This window comes from Rhagoletis pomonella, unplaced genomic scaffold, assembly GCF_013731165.1.
Source record: "Rhagoletis pomonella isolate Grant_MI unplaced genomic scaffold, Rhpom_1.0 Rhpom_scaffold_00007, whole genome shotgun sequence".
NCBI lineage: Eukaryota > Metazoa > Arthropoda > Insecta > Diptera > Tephritidae > Rhagoletis > Rhagoletis pomonella.
In genome coordinates, this window is record NW_023458561.1 from 12,186,829 (window position 1) to 12,212,539 (window position 25,711).

At 33.9% G+C, this 25,711-nt stretch overlaps 1 protein-coding gene across 3 annotated transcripts in view; it reads left to right on the forward strand.

The window, feature by feature from the left end:
* LOC118742331 (putative uncharacterized protein DDB_G0286901) overlaps positions 1-25,711 on the forward strand; it is a 91,091-nt gene that overhangs the window by 15,712 nt on the left and 49,668 nt on the right. Inside the window, exons 1-2 of one of the 3 annotated variants that reach the window (XM_036474321.1) lie at positions 20,846-20,907; positions 21,307-21,659. The exons of 1 other annotated variant lie outside the window; for it this stretch is intronic. In XM_036474321.1, coding sequence (XP_036330214.1) covers positions 21,428-21,659 — 232 coding nt within the window. In that variant the 5' untranslated portion in view covers positions 20,846-20,907; positions 21,307-21,427. Of the gene's footprint in view, positions 1-20,845; positions 20,908-21,306; positions 21,660-25,711 lie in introns of those variants that run through there. One more of the 3 variants, XM_036474322.1, reaches the window with a different exon arrangement.

Consider the following 25,711-nt stretch of genomic DNA (forward strand, 5'->3'; position numbering starts at 1 on the left):
GAAATGAAAGCAAATAAAATTCTCCATGAACTATATACATATCACTTTTTCATAGCCCTGATAGTTTCTGAGAAATAAATAATCATTTCTGACGCCTCTTGTTTTCGAAGCAAACACTCTACATACTCAGGTGTACGTGGCGTATGAGTAACGCTCTTTCCTGCTCATATTTCATACAAAAAATCCTTGCGCATTTTTATTTGACCAATCATTATCTTCTTATTTGGTTATCGATTTTCTTCATTAGTAGCTTCGTTTTTTTCCAAAGGAACAGGCTTAAACACAAGTACAAAATATTTACACAGAAACTGTTATTTTTGACCTTTTTCCCTGTTAAATTTTGAATTTTTTGCATTTTTCCATCAAAAAAACTAAAAGTCTGGAATGATTAATTAATTTCTGAGAAACTATCGGAGCTATCGAAAAGTGATGTATACACGGTTTATAGAAAATTTTATTTTCTTTCATTTACTGCACCTCGAATTACGATTATTTAATTGGCTCGTAAGATATACTTGATTAAGTGGAACCACTCCTTTTTTTAAGCTGAATAACGGTAAATTGCAAATATCTCGAAAACGTATCCATTCAAAGATAAATTAACTCGATTTTCGGAATCAGCGAGCGGTTCTACATACAAATTGGATAGTGGTATCTGCAGAAAAAAATCAAAATCAAAATTTGTGATCCAGTGTAAAGGCTACATAAACTGACAGTGGTCTCTATCGCACGGCTCCCTTAGCAGTGGCACCGTGTTGTTTCTTTGCAAATTTTCTTGAAAAAGTGTAGCTTTCATGTGAAATAGAATTATGCGTTTTTGTACAATATGTATATTTGTATATGTATATAAAGCACATTTAACTGATGAAAACAAAAACTGTTTTTAAATTCGAATTTTACATAAAACGCATTTCTTAATATTTCTTTCAATATTTTGTTTAAAATGCCAAATTTCCTGCAAATACACTAAAATTTACAAACAAAAAATTCACTACTAAGTGCCTTGTTTGCGTACTTTTCTACTACCGTTTTCGCAACAAGGGATTTCATTCTTCCCCTTTAACCTTTAATTATTGAATCATGTACATAGATTACATGATACGAGACTCAGCATCCAGCCAATCAGAGCATCCCATGGTTTTGTGCTCTAATTTGACAGCACTAACACACCATGGGAGCGAAGCCTATTGGTTTTCGCAAATGGTCTGAAAAGACTTGCATAATCCACCAACCGATAATTTTATATGTGACACGTAAAGTTAAAAGGTACCTACGGTCAGAAAAAATCGGTTTTCACTTTTTCATCGATTCTTATAGTAAACGGGCTACTCTTTCCAATGCAATAAACCGCAGCTTTCTAGCTGCATTCGTTTTTTTCACAATTTCACCCCTGAGTAACGAGTTTCAATCCATTAAAACGTTCAGAAGCATCAAAATCAACTTGGTAAACTTCAAAGTCGTTTTTCTCGAAATCTCTTTTTTTAAGCGTAGGTCCCTTTTTAACCGACTTCCAAAAAAGGAGGAGGTTATCAGTTCGTCGGAATATTTTTTATTTTTTTATTTATTTTTTTTTATGTATGTTACCGCATAACTTTGGACCACGTCAAGCGATTTCGATAATTCTTTTTGCAAAGGAAAGGTAGTGTCTCAGAAGTGGTCCATATTATTTTGGTTTAGATCCGATCATTGAATCATGAAATATATAGATATATATACGTGTCATATATGTTCATTAAAAGATAATTTGTCATCAGTCTGAAATAAAAAAATATAAATCAGAAGGATAAAATAGTATTGTGTTATTAATTCAAAAGTAGAAAATATTATTTTATTGACAAAGAAAGGGGAAGGGGGGCGGATCTATCCCCCAAATCCTCTCCCCCCCCTGGCTACGCCACTGCAGCTGATACAATAAAAACAAATTAACGTATAACAATTCGTTTTACTGTACAAACTTGTACAAATGGATGTCCTTTTGGTATTATTATTATTTTATTTTTATTTTTTTGTTTGTAGGAGGAGGAAATACATTATGCCCATCACTCACAGTGGCGGATACAGGATTTTATTTGGGAGGGGGCGATCGGGATCAACTTGTCAAATAACGTTAAATTACAGGCATCTAACCCTAATTTATTTTTCATGCAAATATAGGTTCGAGTATTTTTTATGAAGTGTGAAGTAGAGTATTTTGTGATATAGTATTACTTTTTATTTTGTGAATTTGGTGCAAGGTCTAATAAAACAATTGCATGTACTATTTCAAAAAAAAAAAAAACAAGATATAAAGTTATACCTTGGGTTTATTAATGCAATATATACATATAAATACTTACTTCTTGCTTACAATGTTGGTAAAATGAAGGATGTAATTAAGTAACTTAACAACTTATTCAGAATTTTTATTGTAATAATTTAAATTTCATAATTTAAATTTAATCAATGGAAAATCATATTCGTCGCATTTAGCAAGAACTTCTGCTGCTGATTTTGGGAATGGCTTTTCGCTTTCCTTATTTGTCCATCGTTCCAACCACACTTTATACTCTCCTTCCAAATTGATACCGTCTTTTTCTAAGAAAGTTGATGAAATCGTTCTAACTGACTCTGAATTTGATCACATTATTAATATTAACTTTAAACAAACGATTTTATAAAATAAGAGATGCAAAATAAGATCTTAGATCCATAAAAGTCTATTCCTTTTCAAAGTACATATCGCACACCGTCTTCAAAAGAGTCACAACTCAAAATAATACGTTCGTCAGAAAATGCGAAAAACTATTTCGTAGCATATGCTAATCATATGGGCAAGGGCGACTTTACCTTAGGTTTTTGTAACAAACTATATCAAAAATTTGCTCCAGCTTTTGCTGAAAGATAAATAAAAGCTTTGTGTACATTTTTGGCGGATAATTTCAAAAATGCCAAATTTTGAGTTGTGACTCTTTTGAAGACGGTGTGCGATATGTACATTCGAGCAGATAATTTTAATTAATAGGGACACGATATTTTGACCAGTTTCGGCTTTTTTCCATTGTCTGTTTACTGTTTATTATTTTTTTTTTATTAAAACAGCTCATTATCTAACAAAAACAATATAAGTCCAAATTTCAAAGTTTGTAGAAATTTTAGAAAAATTCAGCAAACAATTTTTACAACAAACATTTTATTAAGATTTTCTAGAAAAATTTTAGGCATGCGCTTTAAATTCTAGCTTAAGAAAGTGCAAGTTTCAAGTGGCTAAAAATTCGCGTTGATTTTTGATAAATTGTTTTGCGAGTAGTGTTATTATTTTATTCCATACAAAAAAATTTTGGAACACACTTCGTATGGAAGAAAATGCTTGACAAAGTCAATATTCTTAATAAAAAGTTTTCCCTAATTTTGTTGAATTTCTCTAATTTTTCTACAAAGTTTGAAATTTGGACTTGTGTTGTTTTTGTTAGATAATAAGCTGTTAAAAAAATAAATAATAATAGACAGTAAACAAACAATGGAAAAATAGCTGTAGCTGGTAAAAATATCGTGTCTTTATTGTTGCTGTAGGTAACAAAGATAAATTTTATAATGAAAATTAAAAAAATACTTACACTATTGACACAGATTTCCAGGATCTATTTATTCTTTGCACTTCTTCACAAATATCGAAATACCGAATTTACACAATATAAATATTGTACTACGTATACTCAAGAATTTTGTACCAAAAATGAGCCAGCGATGCAGATAAGTGTGCACCCCGCACATTCACGAGCAGTGTTGCCATAAAAAAATTACCAAATTCCTCAAAAACAAATGAAAGGTCCTCAAAATTCGAATAAATTACTCAAAATTTTCTTACTACAGATATGAGTATTGTGTCTTGCATACTATTTACTGAGACTTAGTATAAAAACTAATTACATTCTCCAATTCAATTGGTACATTTGTTCTTGCGGTTCAAACAAAGTGGCACCGTTGTTTTTTATGCCTTGGTTGTTATATAATATTGCTGCAACTATATCAGTGCTCCATCTGGTTCTCAAGTCAGCCCTGCACATTTTTAAACTACTAAATATACGTTCTACTGAAGCATTAGAAAAGGGCTATATTAGCAATGCAGATATAATTTTTTTTTAAATTGGGAAACTTATATGAACCTGAAGAATCTTTTAATTCAAAAACCTTTTTCCTATAATTTTCTGGATCTAATGAAGAATCAATATGAATATCCTTATGACCCTTATGACAATGCGTGTTCTCTCTATTCGTTACCGAGATTTTGCAAGTTCAAAATACATAAGTTGAAAATATAACGATAGAATGAAAAAAATTATCGATAACATTTTGAATATTTAGTAGCAAATGCAGTGTGCTTAAGACCGAAAAACACTACGCAAGGGGCTTGACAAACCAAGCGAAATATCCCTTTCCTTAAAGCTATTTATGTTGTGCATGGGGGTATTTGAAGGTTTGACAAGCCGTTTGAGGAAAATGTGAACAAAAATTAAAATTTTTCGATTTTCTGGCCGCCATGTTGACGTTTGATCAAACCGCATGCGTTGTGTATGATAAAATCGCCTGAATAGCAACGGCATTTTTACCGAATGAGGACGCAAGAGAGAAATATCGAAGAAAACCAAACCCTTTTACATTGTGAACCGGAAGAAAGTAGGCTTGAAAAATGTTTGACAAGCCGATTGTGTAGTGTATTTCGCTCTTAAAAACTTCGGAAAGCTTTTTTTTCAAAAATTTGCAGAGCTATTTAACAACTCTCTTGAGTAAAACATGATTGCATTTGTTATCTGCAAATATATCGAGAGAAAATTCCTCAAAATAAAAATCCTCAAAAAATACTCAGTTTATCTCAAGGATTGGACGGAATTCGAAATTTTCATATTTCCAGTAGTGTTAGTGCATTAATTTAGTTGTCACGTTTTTACTATTATTAAAAATAATGCGGATTATATTACACTAAAATATGAAACTTTAATTTCTTTTCAAGACTGAATTTAATTGTTTTCAAATATTTGTTATCGTCCATTTGAGTTAATAGCTTTTAATCTCTTCAATAACACCAATGCTTTCCCGTAGGGACAAACTTTTGGTCTTAAATTTTTGTATCAAAGCAGAACTGGAATTGAAGTTACGAGTTAAAAAAAAAAACAAATCGGTTTTTATGTTTTTACTAGCAGTCCTTGCGAACTTCGTTCCACCAAAAAATTAATTTTTTATTTAAACATTTGGTCCAACGTTTTTACCAACAATCACGTTCTCGTTTGGCTTTGTGGTCGTCAGAAGGCATATCCTCCATTGCCGTCTCAAATTACCTAATGAAAGCGTTATGTCAGTGAAGAAGTTTTTGTGGCAACAATTATCTGGTCCGATGTATCTGTATAGTACAATTTGTGGCAATTTCAAAATGGGGGAGTATCATTAGTCCACAGAAGTCCAATATAAACCCTGTTCGCGTACGCACTATCCAGTAAATCCAGTACTAATTTTACTGGTTTTTTACTGGATGTCGTTTTCGTACGCAAAAACTTGCAAGAAACTGGCAAAAGAGGGGAAATTGAGGGAGCAAAAATGACAGCTGAACTTGCAAGTTTTACTGGATTTTTTCTGGATACATTTTTACTAGCAACTATTTGCTAGTAAGAAAAACAGCTGATGGCATGATGCTTAATGTAATTCAGATTAATAAAATAATTGTTTGTGGTGCTTTTAGAGTTGCAATTGACAAAATAAACCTATTTACATATATAATAAGATGGAAAATACTAGTTTTCTGAGAAAATTGCAACGGAAAATAACAAATTAATCAGCTGATCATAAAACTAGCGACTTGCTGGTTTCGCGTTTTCGTACTTTCTTGCATATTTCACTCATTGGGAGCAAATATTGGCTTACTCTCCGAAATTTGGTTACTGGCAAGTTACTGGATATTTTTTGCTGGAGAATACGAAAACACAACTATACATAGACTCATGATACAAAAAATAAGGGTGTTCCATTGTCACTTTTTCGTCGCCATGTTAACAGCCTGAAAATTAAGCAGAATGTGACATTTCGTGCTATCACACCAAATATCTAAAATCCTTCAAATTTTTTTATTAACTTTTTGTTTATTTAAAAACCATTTTGTTCTTAGAATCGATATTTGAACAAGCAAAAGGTATTTTGTTGGGTACTTTCGAATAAAAAATTTTTAATAAATTTGGTTTGAAATATGGACTTATTTGTAAAAGATACTGGGGTAAGCGTAGCTGGAGTTGGACTGATGAGGGAAATTTTTTCTAAGCCCGGCCGATGACTTATAACGCAGAAAAGTATTCTGCGCAAAAATCCATTCCACATATAACCGAATGTTTCCCCTTTTGTTTTTGAAAGAGAAGAGGACTAATACTCAATAAGTTGATAATTGTAGTTCTAGGCTTGCATACTAACAATAAATCATTAATTTTATTTCACACCCCACCAATATTGAACAGTTCTCTGAAAGTCATGAGGCCCACGCGCCCCAAAGTAATTTCCACTTTCAAGTTACTTGACAGACATGCGGTTAAATGGACAAAGACAATATGTATTAAACAACACATCGAAATATGTAATTTCAGTGTCTGAATTACATCAGAAATAATCGTATCATCTTAATAGTCCTGGCTAGCTATATTGTGAAATAATCAGATGACATAAGGACACTAAAAAAATTTAAAATATCGTCGGTGATACTGCAAAACGGTCTATGTCTATTAGTACCCTTGACACTTAGATGGTCTCTCACTTGCACCGAAATGCATCTGCAAATTGTTACACCCTAATAAACTAATGACAACACTGTCTACCTTTGGCTGATGAAGATGAACGATTGCCAGAAGCGATCAGATACAGATAACAGATCAATTAAGCACCAAAGGTAGGGTTGCCAGACGTACAGCTTTTGGGAGTACACGTACTCCTTTTTATTGTAATGTACTCCCTTGTACTCCCACAAAAAATATATGGAAATGTACTCCTTTATTAGTTTTGTACTTTTTTTTGTTCTCCTTTTTCCAGCTATTAATATTTAATCATATACAGGATGTAAAATAATAACTGTCGCCCAGTTTTTTTTTTGTTTTTAATAAAAGGGACCTTTATAGATTTTGCGAAAATTTTATTAATTCGTTTTTAAATATTAACCTTCATTTGGTTTACCAGCGGGTTTGGGAGAAAAGCGCAAGCGGCACGCAAGTCTTCATCGGTTACTTTATTACATATCTTCTGTAAATATAGGCTAATTTCCCCCATTTGGGTCCTTTATACTCCGTCTTTTGTCCAACATAAGGCCTTATACACAGGAATCGAAAAGACTCCGAACCGGTGACTAGGAGGGCATTCATACGACCAATTCTATACAGTTTTTTTCTCTTTTTTTATACCAAATCTAAGAAAAAGTACACCTATAAAAGACGTGAGTGCCGCATGAACGTATCTCCCAAAGCTGGCAAATGCAAATAAGGATTAAAATTTTAAAACTAATTAATAAAGTTAATGTAAAGTATTTACAAAGTTAACAAAAAACTACTCTTTCTCGCAACATCTATAAAGGACCCTTTTATTTTTCAAAAAACCTGTGCGACAGTTATTTTTTTACGCCCTGTACTTTGCCATTCATATTGTGGCAAACACTACTTAGTAAGCAAAGTTACGTGTGATAGTGAAAAAGTGTAAGCATGGTCGTAGCAAGGTAGGTGCAGGGCGCTCGGATATAAAAATCAGAAAAATATTAAATTATTTATAAGGCTTAAATTAAAAAACTGGCCATATATTCAGAAAGAGTTTGGAATTCTTTTGTAGAATTTAGTTGGGGAAAATTTCCTATAAGGGCAGTCATTGAAGAGGTGGTGAGCGAATGGGGAGTGGGCGTAGCACCCCCGACTACCTAGCCCCCTATGGGTCCCTAGGGACGCCTTAGAAAAATCGCCAAATATCACAATTGGGTGCCACGCCCACTCCCCCTTTGATCACCATCTCTTTAACGACCGCCCTTATTGGAAAGCCAGACCATTTAGTTATTTATTTTTAACATTTATTGTTGCTTTGAAAAAGATTTCTAAAATATCTTTGTTTATTTGTACCTAATTAATGGTAATTTTTAACAACAAATTGCACAAAAAAATAAAAATAAAAGTCGTACTCCTTTTTTAGGTCTTGCACTGCTTTTTTTCTATCGAAAATATAAATGTACTCCTTTCTCCGTTTCAAAATCTGGCAACCCTAACCAGAGGTAATAAGTGACATGGAACGTTTTGCAGTATCACCGACGATATGTTCACTAAAATTGTATCAGTCTAAAAATAATGATTTTGGCGAGTGGTTATCGAATTTAATGTGAAATTTAAACATTTTTAAGATAAGATATTAATTATTTTTAAAAGGTAAAGGTTAATACACATTTTATATTTACAATCCCAAATTTATGATATAAAATAACCTCCACCAAAAAATTTAAATTGGGTAACGCTGCACCGAAATTTTTCACAATTGAGCAAGTGTCAAAAATCTTATTTTTAATCAAAAAGTTGTTTATTGAAACTACCTTCTTTTTAACCGACTTCCAAAAAAGGAGGAGGTTATCAGTTCGTCGGAATATTTTTTTTTTATGTATGTTACCGCATAACTTTGGACCACGTCAACCGATTTCGATAATTCTTTTTGCATCGGAAAGGTAGTGTCTCAGAGGTGGTCCCATACTAATCTGGTTAAGATCCGATCAGCGGATCATGATATATATATATATATATTTTTTTTTATATGGGAGTTGAAGTCGGTTTTTTTTTTGCTAAAAATTACTTGTTGTATCACGCATAGACTTATTTAAGACGAAATACCTTAGAACTGTTACAATTTTATTTGTAGGCATTTATCAAGAATCGTCTTTATTCTGTTTAGTCGCCGTAAAGCAAGGACCGTAATCGTTCTGGTGATTGATTTATCAATGGTAATTTAATTTTGATCTTTGATGTCTCCGATTGACTTCACTTGTCGATTTTTACCAATAACTCCAGCGCCAACTTGCAGTTCTTTTTGTGCAATAGTAGATATTGCCCCTACCTTTACCAATATATTTATATCACGAATATGAGCCAAATCGGACAATGAGACAAATCGGCCACGCTTACCTTGCCTTGCCCCGTCCATCGCATTTCATGTATGGCGGTAATGTCAATCTTTATTTCCCCGAAGACATCAACCAAACTGGCAGAGGCACCATCCCTATTAAGGGTCCAGATATTCCAGGTGCATACCCTCAAATCATAGTCTGTTCTATAGGACGTTATTCTAAATAAAAATAAAATAAACATAAAATTTTCCGTATACACAGTGATTCCCAAAGTGGTCCAGGTGGACCCCGAGGGGTCATTTTGCAATAGGACTGCGCAATTATTAAATTTATTATTTATTTATTTATTTATTTATTTATTTATTTAGTCTACAGAAAAATGTTTTCTTACAGACAGTTGAGATAAAAAGATTTAGAATATTTAAGTATGTGTGATACATTACAGAGTGAAATAATTATAAATATTAACTTGTAAAGATAACAATGATATTCAATAGCAATTTGGGTAGCTGGCGAGGCCTTGTCTCCAGTCTACTTTTGTGTGCGGCGGGCGGAAAGACCTAGTTTCCGCTCCGCCCTGTTTACAGGCCGTTGATCATGGTCGGAAAGGCCGAGCTTCCGATCCATGTTCCCGTAGTCGTTACTTTGTAAGTGAGGCAGGCGGAAAGTCCTAGTTTCCGCTCCACGCTATAGACGAACTGTTGGGCGAGGTCGGAAAGGCCGAGTTTCCGATCCCTGCTCCTATTGTCCTACGCGGTCGCGGAAATATACGAAGCCGTTACAATTGTACTAAGCAGTCATAGATATTGTGTAATTTTTCCGTTCACGGTTGCAGATATTAGTTTATTTAGTTAACTTGTTGAGCAATGTTTTCTTTATTACAAAAAGCGATTCAGATATGTCGATGCAATCATAATGCTTGTTAAAATCTTGGCATAAACACCGAAAAGCATCACGCATTTCAAAGTTTGATTTACAAATACTCAACACAATAGGTTTAAAATGTCTCGTGGGTCTTGTAGGAATACAAACATTTATCTCACTCAGTAAAAAGGGACTACTGACCATCCCATTCATTAATTTAATTAAAAAGAACACCAAGCATCTCTCTACGACTCTGAAGCGTCGGCAAATCTATAAGCTTCAGGCGATCCTTGTAGGGTGGGAGATTTTTAGACGAGTCCCAACATAAATTTTTGAGGGCAAATAACAGGAACTGTTTCTGCACTGATTCGAGCCTGTCACTATGAATTTGATAGCTAGGATTCCATACTATAGATGCATACTCCAAAATCGGTCTAACTAGAGAGGTAAAGAGAACTTTAGTGACATAAGGATCGTTGAACTCCTTGGCCCAGCGCTTAAGAAAAGCCAACAATCCTCTAGCCCTAATCACGCAGGAGTTTATGTGAGACTTGAATTCTAGTTTCGGATCCATAGTTACACCTAGGTCAATGAAATTGGTCACTTGCTCAACATTGTGGTCAGATATCATATACGAATTTGGATAGAACGATTTTCTAGAGAAGGTCATGAATTTACACTTTTTCAAATTTAGTGACATGGAATTTGCTTCACACCATTCGAAAATGCAGGTTAGGTCAGCTTGCAAATGCTCCCTATCTTCTGCAGTACTAATGTACTTAAAGAGCTTAACATCATCAGCGTACATTAAGCATTTCGAGTAATTCAACACCTTAGGAAGGTCATTTATAAATAAAATAAACAAGACGGGACCAATATGGCTGCCCTGAGGTACGCCGGATGTGACATGTATTGGCCGGGAGGTACAATTTTTAAAAATTACTCTTTGTTTCCTATCCACTAAGTAAGAAGAAAGCCAGCTGAGAAGAATAGGAGGGAAGCCAATTCGATCAAGTTTATATATAAGGGTTGAATGAGATACCTTGTCAAATGCCTTGCTGAAATCAGTGTAAATCACGTCCGTTCGAAGATTGTTTTTAAACCCATTAGACACATAAGTAGTGAATTCAAGAAGATTGGATACAGTTGATTTACCTTTGCAAAAACCGTGTTGCTATAGATCAATAGCAGAAGTAATAGAGTGAGATAGTTCTTCCGTAACGATTGCCTCAAAAACTTTAGCAATAGCACAAAGCTTCGCAATTCCTCTATAGTTTACGATGTTAGTCCTACTTCCATTTTTATAAAGTGGCAAGATAAACGAATCCTTCCAGGAAGATGGGAAGACACCCTGTTTTAGGGAAGCATTAAAAATATTTGCTAGAGGCTTATACAAATACTCAACACATACACATACACATACACAACTTTTAAGAACACTTGTGGGTATACCGTCTGGGCCAGCTGTATATGAAATTTTCAAACAATTCAAATGAATGAGGACGTCCGCAGCAGATATCGATGGAATTCGGATACAATCAAATGATGGCAGATCGAATGGGTAGCTAGATAGATTCGAATTCAGTTGGGAAGATGTAGAACTGGCAGAGTAGTTTGACTCGAAGAAACCAGCAAACATATCGACATTATAACTCATATTAATTGATTAATCGCACATTCCGCTTTTAAGAGCTCCGCGCTAAAAGTTAAATAAAAACCTATAATAAGGTTCTTCAAAATCACCTATAGTGTCTGAATGATTTACATTTCTGTTGTTGTCATATATTGAGCTATTCAACCCTTATAACTACGGTGACCATATTAATGAACGTAAAATAAAGGACATTTTTCCCAATGATTTTAGAATACGAACATACAACTTGTATGCCAAGTACAAGTTCTTCTTCTCGAAAGGCTCTGTAACCGGATTTTAACCGATTCCGAAAAATTAAACCAAATCCTTATCAAGGACTTCGCCATCCTTTGCTGCCACAATTCAGTATTATCAAGGATTCGTGACCCTTAAGTGGGGTGCGAAGCAAACTGACGAAGGTTTTCATTCTGTTTTATTATGGACATTTTTATTTTTTCATATTCTGGGCGTGTGTGAATCGGTAACAAAGTTTGCGGCAAGTAAATTTTTGACAACTATGAGGTAAATAAAATTTCAGTAGCTCATGAGACTAGTGAAATTTTTGACAAATGCATAGAAAATTTTGACAATCGCAAAGACTGTTGCTGTGAGTAATTTTTCGTAAAACAAAAGCTTAAATTGATGAAATGCAATCAGTGATGGTAGATGTTTTCTTAAAATATTAATTTCACTTCAATTTGTAATAGTTTATTCCGAATAAATCTGCGGTTATCAAAAATTTACTGCTGTCAAAAAAGTTTTCATTTCACACAGCAGATTGGCAAAACTGTCTCACCATAGTAAAAACATTATTCAACAGCTTTCCCCATAGAACTTTGTTACCGATTCACACACGCCCTCTATGTTTAAAAATTGACCTCTGCAAAATCCAAAGCTAATTTAAAGGACAGTTTAAGAAATAAAGGACAAATGGCGTCCGTTATTTTGACAAAAATTGTAAAGGACAAGGGGTTAAAATAAAGGACTGTCCTTTAAAATAAAGGACGGATGGTCACCGTACTTATAACATACTGTTTGATATTGGAAACGTTTTGCAGCAGAGACTATTAGCCTTCATATAACACTTTATTCGAACTATTGAATTAAGGCTTTCCAACGTCATTCTATTTCGAATCTTAGTTTTTGTTGAATTCATTACGGAAACAAGTAAGAGCAGCGCTGTCTTCGGCTATGCCGAAGGCTTCATACCTTTCATGAACATCTGCAAATTTTACTTTGACAGATTACTGCTTTTGAGTACATCTGCATACATCGATAGAGGAGTTACATACTTACATAAAAAATCGCATCTAAACAATCAGAGGTATGGAAGATATACTTTATATGACACCAATCTAAGTGATTTTCACCGCTATGTGATCGGTATGTAAACCGGTAACAAAATTTTATTGGGTTTAGTTTCGTACATAAAGGAATATATGGCAAAAACTGGTATCTTAACAATCAGTGCTATAGGAGATAAAGCTTATACAGCATTCTGTGTTCTGTTAATAATGAGTGAAAATGGTGCGAAATTTCATGTTCCTAGCTGCATAAATGGAGGAGTTATGATAAAAGACCTCATATCTGAACAATCAGTTGTTTGGGGGCTGCAGGTTATAGTGACCCGATCTTTGTGATTTTCACTGTAAGTCTTCTGTTGATAATGAGTGAAAACAGCGCGAAATGTCATGGTCCTAGCTACATAAATGGATGAATTATAACGAAAAATCTCATATCTGAACAATCAGTTGTATGGGAGCCATAGGTTATAGTTACCCGATCTTTTTAATTTTCACTGTAAGTTTTCTGTTGATAATTATTGAAAACAGTGCGGGATTTCATGTTCCTAGCTATATAAATGGAGGAGTTATAACGCAAAATTTTATATCTGAACAATCAGTTGTATGGGAGCTATAGGTTATAGTGACCCGATCTTTGTAATTTTCACTGTAAGTAATCTGTTGATAATGGGGGCAGGTATTGCAAAATTTGATGTTCGTAGCTGCATAAATGGAGAAGTTATAACGAAAAATCACATGTCTGAACAATCAGTTGTATGGGAGCATATGTTATAGTGGTCCGATTCTTCCGGTTCCGACAAATGATTAATACATTATAAAAATACACCCACCTACCAAATTTGATCCGGATATCTCGAAAACTGAGAGACTAGATTGCATACAAACAGACAGACAGACGGACAGACGGACATGGCTAAATCAACTCAGCTCGACGTTCTGATCATATAAGTATACATTTTCATGGGTCTATCTCTCTTTGTTCTGGTACTTACAAACATCGGACCAAAGTTATAATACCATTTCATGCTCATGAAAGGTATAAAAACGCGCTCAACAAAGCATGTGGGTGCGGCAAGGCTAATTTTTAATATGAATTTACTTATATTTCCAAACATTTTATTGCCTGTTGCGGTTTTCGCTCTTAAGCAATTATCCAAAACCCTTCAGAGTCGGATAGAATGGTTCTGAGAAAGTTATTCCATGGGAAAATTAAAAGATTTAAATGTTCAGTTTCCGCTGCTTTTCTTTCCTTCAAAGTCAAATAGTGAATTGGCAGGTCCCCTTTGTGATTCACACACTTTTCTGGTGACAAATCAATGCTTAAAAGTATTTAATAGACTCGGTAATCATTTCAAAAGTTCTTCGATTAGGGTGATTAAACATTTTTGACAGTCTTTTAATATGCTTCTTAAGTCAAGTGTATCACGCAGTTCATTAGCCTCTTCTGTAAAATTATCGTGGAAAACTAGGTTTTGTATATTTTTATAATTGGAAAAAACTTATTTCAGAGGAAAAAATCGCAAAAAATCGCCAATGGCGATGTCCTAAATTTTTACGGGCAAATATCTAAAAAAAAATCGCCAAATTGGCGCGAAATCGCCAAATCTGGACACTCTGGCTACAAGTACGATTTGAGTTTCCAGTTTATAGGAACACAAGCAATAATTATGTAGTTAACTAAATATTGATATTATTCTTAATCAAGCATTGATATTATATTTAACCTAAATTTTGTTCATAAATAACACAATTATATATATTTTATCCTCGAAAAGAACTTTTTCTAATCATGAGGCGAAATTCCCCACAGTAAGTGTTGCCGTGCGCGCAAAACGAAAACGTTACATACAACCCAAAAGTTCTCATCGGGGACCAATTGGTGAAAAACTGCAAAAAGGTTTATTACTGCATATACCAACGGTGGGCAATCGCGGCTCTTTGTGCCAAATGCGGATCTTTGCTTAGCTCTTTTTACTTTTTAAAACACATATTTCCTTGCTGGACATTATTTTCCATTGTGTTGTTTTTTTTTTTTTGTTTTATTCTTTGTATATACACATACGCAAATTGAGATCGGAATATTAACCTCAGCAGAATGAAAATTGGTTTTCTGACTTAGTTTTTGGAGTTAAAAAGATAAGGCACTGGAAATGCAACATAAAGCTTGGACATTGCTTGAATTCAAGTAACAAGTACCAGATTTAAAATATCCGCTGTTGAAAACAGCTGCGTGTTGCATACTTTCCATTAGGAGCGTTCCTTATCTCCCAGAAATAGTCAGAAAATGTCCGAAGTAGTCAGATTTAGTCCAAAAAGCGTTCCTTAACTCGGAAATGACAGCAAAAATGAGAGAGCAACAGTCAGTGAGAGTGACTCTCATCAGTCCGAAGTAGTCAGATTTAGTCAGAAGAATTTTTTTCTGGCAAAATCCTGAAAAGTGTCAAACTCAACTGAATTTAAATTAACGGAAATTAAAGAATACGCTAAAAGTGAGAATAATCTAAAAAGTAAAAGAAATGAATTGAAATTGGAAGGAGGCAAAAAATAATTGATATAGCAAGTGTTTATTGTGCTTGTGCTTGTGTGAATGTGTTTTGTACATACATTTCTGTTCTTATTTGACGTTAGTTTTTTTGTTGCCATTCTTTGGACTAAAAATTTGGTTTTTTGCGTTCCTTTACTTTTCCTGTTATTCTCTTTTAGTGAGCGCATTTTGCTTACGCTCTGGCATTTTGACACTTTTCAGATTTTAGTCCAAAAAGATAAGGAATGAACCTATTTTTGGCACAGCGTATAACTGTGAGTCTTTGTACTCTACAATGAAATTCGTAAAGTCAAACTACCGTTCACAATTAGTTGCATTCACGCACTTATTGAAAGTTATACAAACTACCAACTTTTTGTGTTCGCGTACGCAAAAACCTTGCAAAGTAGGGAAATTGAAATAGCAAAACGGCATTTCATGTTGAGGTAAAGCTGCTAGTTTCTGCTGGAAAAATTTCTGCCAACAGCAATTTTCCAACAAGGATACAGCTGATCAAAAGCAGCTGGTTGGAACTTACGCAAATCCCTAAATTGAATTTACTTGTAAGAAGTAAGTAGTTATTCGTTTAGTCAGTGAACTGTGTCAGGATAAGACTTCGGGATTTGTTTTCTTATGTTTTCATTTTTATACTGTTGAATGTAAACAAAATTTCTATCATCGGTTCGTGTACTATTTTGGCTATTTTCATATTTTTCTCTTGCGAGAGAACAGATGAAATTTCGCCGGAATTTTTCTGTAAGACATTTTGTTACTGGAGATTTTAAACGAACGTACCTATTGACTAACCCACATTTAACAGAAGTTTTACGAACGGCTCTAACTGACGTAAGACCAGATTTTGAAAATTTGGCCAAAGAATCTTTTGAATTTTCTTTAATATCTATCTTACGTACATTACAATAATAATAAAGTTAATGTTTTCCATATCTAGTAATAATTTTATTTAAAAAAAAATTTTTTGTTTATTTTTGTTTTTCTTGTGGCTCCTTTTAGCATTTAGAATTTACATGTGGCTCTTTTCAGCCTCGGCCTTGCCCACTCCTGGTATATACTGTGTGCGCCAGCAATTGTGCGCTCTTGTAAAAAATTGTGCCTTGCGCTTCAGTTCTGCGGCTCATCGACTGGGCGCTCGGGTTCGGTTTCTCAACTACTTTCACTGTTGCTACCAGGGTTACCTTCCTACCAAGAACTGGTTCTAAAACCTAACAAAATGGCTTCTTTCCTACCATTTCTTTTAATCAAGAAAATGGCGTTTGACGGCGCTAAATACATTTATTTTTGCTGGTTTTTATATTTAAAATAAGATTTCCAAGGAAAAAAGATCAGAATGATACCTTTTATGTATGTATATTAGGGTAGGTAAAAAAAAATTAAGTATTTTTTTTGGATTCGACACACGAAAACTAGTTCCTAGGTACTTCTAGAAAGTACTTACCAAATCTGAGCTCTTAATATTAACGGAAAGATTATGCTCATCATAGTTTTCCATTCTAAATTTGGTCTCATATAAAAATGGTCATATCTTATCTTAGATCGTTAAACCAGTTGCATCGTCAATGTTTATAGGAAATTGAACGCTATACAAAAATGGTCTCATATACTCTTTTCATTAATCTAACCATTTAAAAGATATTCAAGGTCAAAGATTAAATTATTTTAAGGAAAATAACTTTTTGTTTTGAATTTTGTAACTTACTAAAAAAAAATTGTTGTCAAATGAGTTTCAACTATTTCTATAGAAAATTGAACGCTCTACAAAAAAGTCTCATGTGGTTAATTGATTACTCTAACCATTTAGAAGATATTCGCAGTAGAATTCCAATGCCTACTGATTTTAATAGTTTTTCAATAAATATTTCCAATTTATCCATTTAATTCATGAATTTTGAGAATCTGAAGTCCGTTTGACTTCTACACCCTCAAAATTTCGATTACAATCCGAAAAATCGAAAAAAATGGCAACAATTTCGGATAGTTTATAGTTTTAATAAAGCCTTCGGAGTAAAAGACGTGAAACATCGTAGCAGAAAACTGCGTCGTAGATTTTTTATACATCACCCATTTGCATACATATTTTATGACGTACATATATATACATAAGTAAGGGGAAAAAAACCTCACAGTTAGGCTTGACAAATGTTCGGGTCTAAGAGCCTCCGGGCTTGGGGCAATATCTGCGCGCTGCGGGTTTGCCATTAATTTCCTCGAGTTGCGATTACTTTGAGATTTTCCGATTTACTGGAATAAAAATAAGTTGTTTTTTCTTAATTTTCGTATATGATGAAAATTTAATTTTCTGTAAACACGTACATTTATTATGAATGTTTTGAATATTTTAACATCCTTGTCATTGTTGCAACTATTAGAGATGTTTCCTGTTTTAAGAGCAAAGAAACCGACTAAAATTTTAAGCATCCTACCATCCTTCCAACGAGAAAACAACCTACCAATTTTGGTGGGAAAAGCCCAAAACGGCAACCCTGGTTGCTACCATTCAATAGGGTGGAAAAGTGTTCCCTCCATAATTTAAGGACGTTCTAGTCAGATGGAAAACTAGTATGGTATTGATATATTTAACAAAAACAATAATAAAAACTATGGAAAACTAGCAGACCCGGCGAACTTCGTCCCGCCCAAAAATAATTTTTTTATTGAAATATTTGGTCCAACGTTTTCGCCAGCAACTTAAGTTCATGTTTGGTTTTGTGGTCGACAGAAGGCATATTCCTATTGCCGTCTTAAATAACCTGACGAAAGCGTGAATCGTCCATGAATCTGTATAGTATAGTCTGGTGCCTCCGAATCGACGATTTTTAGCAATAACTCGGTTCCAGCGCCACTAAATATGATCATTAAAATCGTTTCGGTCGTTTAGGAAAATTCGATATGCATGGGTGATGCCACGCTCCCTTAATATATCCAAAGTCTGCAGTAGGTGTCCAAAATTTCACAAAATCAGTACAGCCGTTCGCGAGATCACCTCTTATAAAAAGAAGGAGCTTCTCTTTATATAATTAGTGTTGGTAACACAGGGCAACACCGATTTTGATGCGGCAAATGTTGACTCTGGTTTAAACAGTTTTTTTTTTGCTGATTAAGAATACGTAAGCATAATTTTTCCATCAGTTCCAGATTTTGAGAAAAATGCGGTGAAAGTGTAAAAAATCGCGTCTTTTGCAATATTTGAGAAGCTCTAGCAATGAAACAAACCACTTAGGCTTAAATTAAGGCTTGGACTTCTGACTTCAATTCCTGCTCCTTGACCCTATGGTTACCTATAGTCATTTATTTAACAGCTAACACTGATTTTTGCACCATTTTTGACGATAAAAAGTAAATGAGTATAGCTGACCATTAGGTCAAAGTGCACGAATAGTACTTTCAGGGATGGTAGTCTGTAGTTCTAGCTTTAATTTAAGGAAGGTTCTATCACCTTTTGCTTAATTGCGGTAGAACTCAAACTTCCCGAAATCAGTTATTCCTATTCAACAAATGACTATAAGGGCTGGTTTCTCCAACTCAACTTAGTTAAGCCAATTTTCTCGACTCAGTCAAGAATAAGCTGTGTAAAACGTAGGCTAACTTTTGACTTAAGTCCAAAAGTGGCTAAACTAAGTTAAGTTGAGTTGGAGAAACCAGCCCTAAGTGACCATCAAGCAAAGGTGCGGGAACTTCCTTTAATCAAAGCCTAAGTGGAAGGTTCTACCACCCTTTGTTTCTTTGCTAGAGCTTCTCAAATATTGCAAAAAACTCGATTTTTTGACAATTTGACCTCATTTTTTCTTAAAATCTGAAGCTGATGGTAACTTTTTGCTTCCGGAAAAAATAATCCGTCAAAAATAGCGTTAACATTTGCTGCATCAAATTTTTTTCCATTTTTGTTAGCCTGTGTAATAAGTATTGTTAAATAGACAGTACCCACATGTTTGCGGCGCCTTCAAACACCTTTCGAACTGTAAAACAATGACTCGATTCGATTGAAGATTTTTTGGAATTGATCGGTTCTGGTCCACCTATCAGAAAAAATATTATATATGTTTACCCAGCCAATAAGCTACCTACGTGCTAAATTGCAAGCAAATCGGACCATTAATAAGACTGTTTCGAATAGTTCGGTCTCTGGCCCACTTAACGGAAAAAATTAATCCCATATGCTAATCTAGGCAAAAGGCTACCAACGAACCAACTGCATTTTTTTAAGCATAGCTCGACCCCTGCGCCAACTATCGGAAAAACTAAAACTTTGTGCACTCCTTCTTCTAAACACGTTTCCAAAAAAGCAGCACCCATTCGAATCAGTTATGAAACATAGGAGAAAATTGTTCCCAATTGATTCAAGCTCTCAATGAATTTCACAATTATCCGAAATTTTCCAAGCTGTCGTCGAAAAAAATTCAATTTTTTGCGTTCTTCCGGATTTTTCCGAGTTTTACACTTACAATTATCTATTTTTCCATTCGAATGCCATTCCGAAGGAATTGCACACAAAATTCCATACAAAAAAAAAAAAAACAACTTTCGATGTCTCCAATTTTCCGACTTTCCCGGAGGGGTTTCCCAAAATCTTCTTTCGTAAAAACCTTCTCCTGGCAATTACGAACAACTAAAAAACGATTTAAGTCAAATCGGTCCACCCGTTCTGAATTGATGAATTACTATACATTTTTCACACCATTTTTATATATATAGATTTGTGTATCAGAAATAGGTCGAAACCATGCCTCAATAATAAAACGTTTGCTTTGAAAACAATTTTCTCGCTCCCTCTTGACAAAATCGGCTCCCTTAGCAGGCACTGTGTGTGGGTTCATGTGTGTGTGCAAAGCTTTTGTAAGGGAGTTAAGGGAGTGTCAAAACTCTAATGTCACTATTGAGCAAACTTTTAATTCTGTGGTCATAAGCAATAACCGCCAAAGTCGAAAAACCTGAATTCGAGAAAAACCTTTTAAACATTTGTATTGTAATGTTAGCCTTATGGGTAAACCAAAATATTTTCGCCTATAACATTTTAAGTATCCTAGCTAGCAAGATGCGGATTTCACATACCCATGGACTAGTGGTTGAAGAATACAACAGCAAACATAACTCCATTTTTTCTTAAGTCGACTTAGGCGGTTATTGATTGTGACCACAGAATTATAGAATCATGGGTCGAAACCAAAAAGTGGTTCGTGTGGATCGAATATTTGTAGAAAATATCGGTTTGGTTAATGGTTTTGTTAATTAGTAGAAGAACATTTTTTCTTAAATAGCCATTATTTTATACAACACTGTGCATAGTTATATTTTTCTCCTCGAACAAAAGCAAGTAATTACTGTGATAGAAAGACAGATAGTAATAGTAAATATGTGTGTCGTAAAATTAAAGTTGTATTAATTCGTTCATTATCATCCATGTGCTACAATATCTCGTCTTCCGTTCCAGGTAACGCTTATAGATACATACACATTGCCAATAAGAGTCCAACCTAAGGTAAGTTGGATTTTATGCAGAAAATATATTCAACATACATGTCATATTTAAATGAGACCACGCAACATTTGCATGCTTGTAGATTAATCACAAGTGCATTAAATATTTATTATCTCGTGATTCTTACGACGTCCTTTAATTCTTTGTGTCGATGTGATCTAAGCAAAGTTTGCATAATCCCTTAGAAGGTTCCTAAATAATTGTAACTTTACTTGTGATTCACTCAAAATTCGGATTGCCGCCCACTACACAGTCACAATTGCATACATAGTTATGTACATGTATATTTTTATAGTCCTTCCTATTCCTTCACTAATGTATTTATGTTTTTCCTTTTTAATTTTTTGATCAATTTTTCATTTCTTAATTTGAAAATACCATAATTCCCAAAACGTACAGATGCATAAGCATATGGTATAAGGATAAGAGGTAATGCTGGTTTACAGAGGAAAAAACGCTTTAATCGGATTTTTAGAGCAACATTGTGTTTTAAATCTATGTCAAATAGAAAATTTGCGCTATGGCCCCATTTAAACTGAAATTCCGAATGGGTGGCTCACGCAGCACATCACAAGAGCATGAGGCAGATCCACAGGTAAACGAGGCGCTACTCAATCATCACCAGCATCATTCGGCGACAATTGGTGCCAGTAGTTCCACCATCGATTCGACAGACTGTACAAGTCTTGGTTCAATGGGTACCAATGAGCGTAAATCCTTGCTGCCAAACAAAAGCAACAATTTGCAATTGGGTAAGGATTTTTCTAATATTTTTGTTTGTGAATGCTGTTTCTTACCCTAATTTTACTTGGTCACGCCTTCTTGAACCGCAAAAAATTGCTGCTTAATAAAACGGTTGCTTTTCATATCTGACTTACGTACGTATGTATATACTTTATGTATATACTTTTTTCTAGTTTGTTTTTAATTAAATATATTCCAATTTAAGTTGCGTTTATTATGTTGACAAGGAAATGCAAAAGCGTCACAACTAAAAAAAATCAGAAACGATTAGCTACAATAGTACACGCAACTTTATTTTAACTTCAAACAACTAAAAAAAAATCAGAAACGATTACGTATAATAGTACACGCAACTTTATTTTAACTTCAAAGATTATTAATTTTTTTTTATATATTTGTTTTTGGAGATTTCATCATACAATTAATAAACTTGATAAAGAGAATATGTTCAACCTAACAGATGACAAAAGTTCCCAAAAATGGCGAAGATATGTATGTATACCAACTGTATGAATTGATCAAACTTTGATTGCGTTTTCGCACAAAATTGAAATTTTGAAACAATCCTGTACATTATTAAACGCGCAATATTTTAAAAGCGTGAATTTAAAAATAATTCATAATTTACTTATTATTTCCCAAGTTAAATTTCTGGCAAAATTCAATCGACTGACCTCATCCTTTTCAATTAAGGAGCTCAATTTAAAATAACATCTCATAGGCGGACGCTCTTATAAGCGGACATCTCCTATAAGCGGACACATTCTTGGGAACGAACATTTTTTGGTTTTTTTCCATACAAAATGCTCTCCCATACACGGACTTTCCGATAAATGAACGCGGACTCTCAAACATGACTAGTTATGAAAAAAGATCTCCCATAAGCGAACGTGAATTTTGTTTTTTTTTCTAGTCAGATGTTGAGTTGTACATACATATGTATATATGTATATAAACACAAGAACATAGGGACAATATGGACACATATTCAAAGATTTTTTTCTTATATATATACAAAGTTTTGCCTTTTCGTTGCCCTTTTCTTGCTGCTTCAGCGAAGCGGGCAATGAGATTTGTTCATAGGAAAGAAAACGCCATAAATTTGAATTTATTTTTAAATCATTCTGTTTCTGTCTATTGAAGAATAAATATCATTTTAATTTTAGAAGACCGATATTTAAATTTTTTAAATTTGACAAAAAGTAGGTGACCTCGGGGTCCGCTTATGGGACCTTTCACTGTTTAACTATTCAAAATAATACTCCTTATCTTTTGCAAATAAAGATATTTTTGCAGTAGTTAGAGGGGTGTATTCTAAACTCATACATCTAAGCATGGGCGTAGTCAGCCCTAATTTTCAAATTTTCCTTATATATATATATAAAATAGTACCCTGAAATGCCAGCTTAATAGGGTCGAGCTCCCCCCTAAATTTCATTCTGGCTACGCTGATGCATCTAAGGTAAAAAGTTGATCATGGAAAATTCTGAGATGTGACCCTTTTGAATTTATTGTTCTTTATAAATACTTATCTATTTAAATACACATATTTAGCATTTTTATTGAGTGTATGTTTGCTTTTATATGTTTGTAGAAGTTGATTCGTATTATAAACCTTACCTTTATGTCAGTGATTTATTTGCTCAATACTAACAACAAAAGTATTTAGGTGTTCAGGTTGTAGTAAATACCAAATAACTATTTTGGAGGTTTCTAAATATCTAGTTAGCTTCACCCTACGATACACCGTGTACAAATGTTCTATGCGACCTCGGTTTCGCTAATTACCGCGTACCAGGTCCCACCGTAATTTTTTTTCCAAAATCTGAAGCTGATGGAAACCTTATGCTTACGGATTCGTAATCAGCACAAAAAAAAATCATCAAAAACAGCTTTAACATTTGCCGTACCAATTTTTTTTTGTATTTTTTTGGGCTGTGTTATTCATAAACAAATGAGCAAAATTGAGATTTCCGTTTTTTCTACAGAAATTTTTCCTTATGTGGTCTATAACACCATTAGCTCCCCTATTTAGTTATAGTTTTGCAAAATAATTCTATGAATATCATCATGCATGTGCAGTAGACTGCGCCTTATTTTGCAACTTTGTCTTACAAAGCAAAACTACCCCCAGAAATGTTCATTTGGTAATAAATACTTAAAAACGTGCCCTGCAAAAAAAAAAAAATTAAAATCGGACAACCGAAAGATGATGAAATTCAAAGGTTCAAATTCCTCAGTAAATTCTTGGAATTTGTCACAAAGTGGTCAATATTTTGCCATGAGTCTGGAAATTTAATACAGTCGAACTTCTATAACTCGAATCACGATTATCCAATCAAAATGTTCGACTTATGGAGACTTCGAGTTATAGAATATAATTTTTTTTTTTAAGAAACCACAATTATGTAAGATAAATCTTAAATAATGAACACATTTATTAGTTCGAAATCAAGTTCACATGCAAAAGTGGAAATGTATTAAAATAATCAGAAATGAGTGATTGAAACCCTATTTTCCTTTTGGGGTTTTCAGTAAAAAGAGATTATAAATCATTCAAAGCCATATAGTGATCGTCAGTGCTAGTGTCATTCGTTTACAAATATAAATTAAAACATCTGAAACAAACTCTAACATCATAATTTGAATGCTGGTGAATAATTTCATCCACTGAGGTCTCATCATCCCTTTCCGTGGCGCGGAAATTCGAAATCCGTTTCATCTGCGTTAAAATATCGCATTCATTGTACTTTTCTAGTAAAATTGGCAGAGTTGTAGTTTTCAATTTCTTGCAGTTTTCGTCACTAGCGTCATTACTCCAACAATACACCTTTTTATGGCTCACGGCATGCCTAAAATAAAACAAAGTATCCACTATGAATGAACAATTTATCAATTACACTTCTTGTTTGTTACTTCTGCTTCCATTTGTCAACCAACTTGTGCTTGCCTTGAAATTTTCATCGCCAAATCGCTTTGCAAACTCCATTGCTTTGTCCTTTAAAAATGCCCCGGATATTGGCATGTTTTGACTTTTAGCTGCTGTAAACCATTCGAACACAGCTTTGTCCACACTTTTATACGTTGGTTTTTTCATTCTTTTGTTGCGTCCAGAAGTGGCACCAGTTTCGAACGAAGTTTTTATTGACTCCTTATTTTTATAAGCTTTTATTTAACTTGGTCATCCCGCGCAAATCGCGGAAATTTCCAATCGATTTTAAACTGACTTCCCGACAAGTTAGAGACTTGAAATTTTCAGCATAGTTCCAATCACGATGACAATGCAATTTAAAATATAAATGAATTCCCCATATGGTCCAGGGGTCTTGCTTCAAAGGCGGTCAAAAAATAGTAAGATTTATGGCTAACAGATCGTAATTTGCCAAAGAACGTAAAACCACTATAAAATTGTTAAAGCTGTCGGCGATAGTGTAGCAAAGCTACTTGTGGCAAATTCTGATATCAACCTAGTCTAGATATGAACCTCGTTGTAAGAATTAGAAGACTCCAGATGTCGCCCCGACAGAAGAAGTTAAATATTGAGCCTAAATATATGCCAGGCTACAACGGAAACGGACGACACGCCATTTCTTTAAATAAAATTAACTGCTGCTATATGTACATATGTATGTTTATACAAACCATAAGCAACCAACATTTTGCTTGCCAAGTCTTCTGTTCTCTTTCATTGCAAGTTGAATTATTTTGATATCTATTGCAAAATTTTGTACATAAAATGAAATAACACTTTTTAATATACAACGCTTTTATAAATGGACTAAAAATTATAAAATAAAATAATGTAAAAAAAAAAATATGTTTTAAAAACAAGCTTTTATTTAACATGTACAATCAAAGGAATAAAATAAAGTAGTGTAACAAAAGATTTTTTAGCAAGAAAATTTTGTCAAAACTGCACTAAAATGAATAAAATAAAATAAGTTAAGGTCTCGTTAAAGTTACTAAAAGCCATTTAGTGAAAGGAGTTATTCAAACTCTAATGAAAATTACTAACAATTTGTACTAATTTACTTCGTTTTTAAAAAAGTTTGTCGCGCGA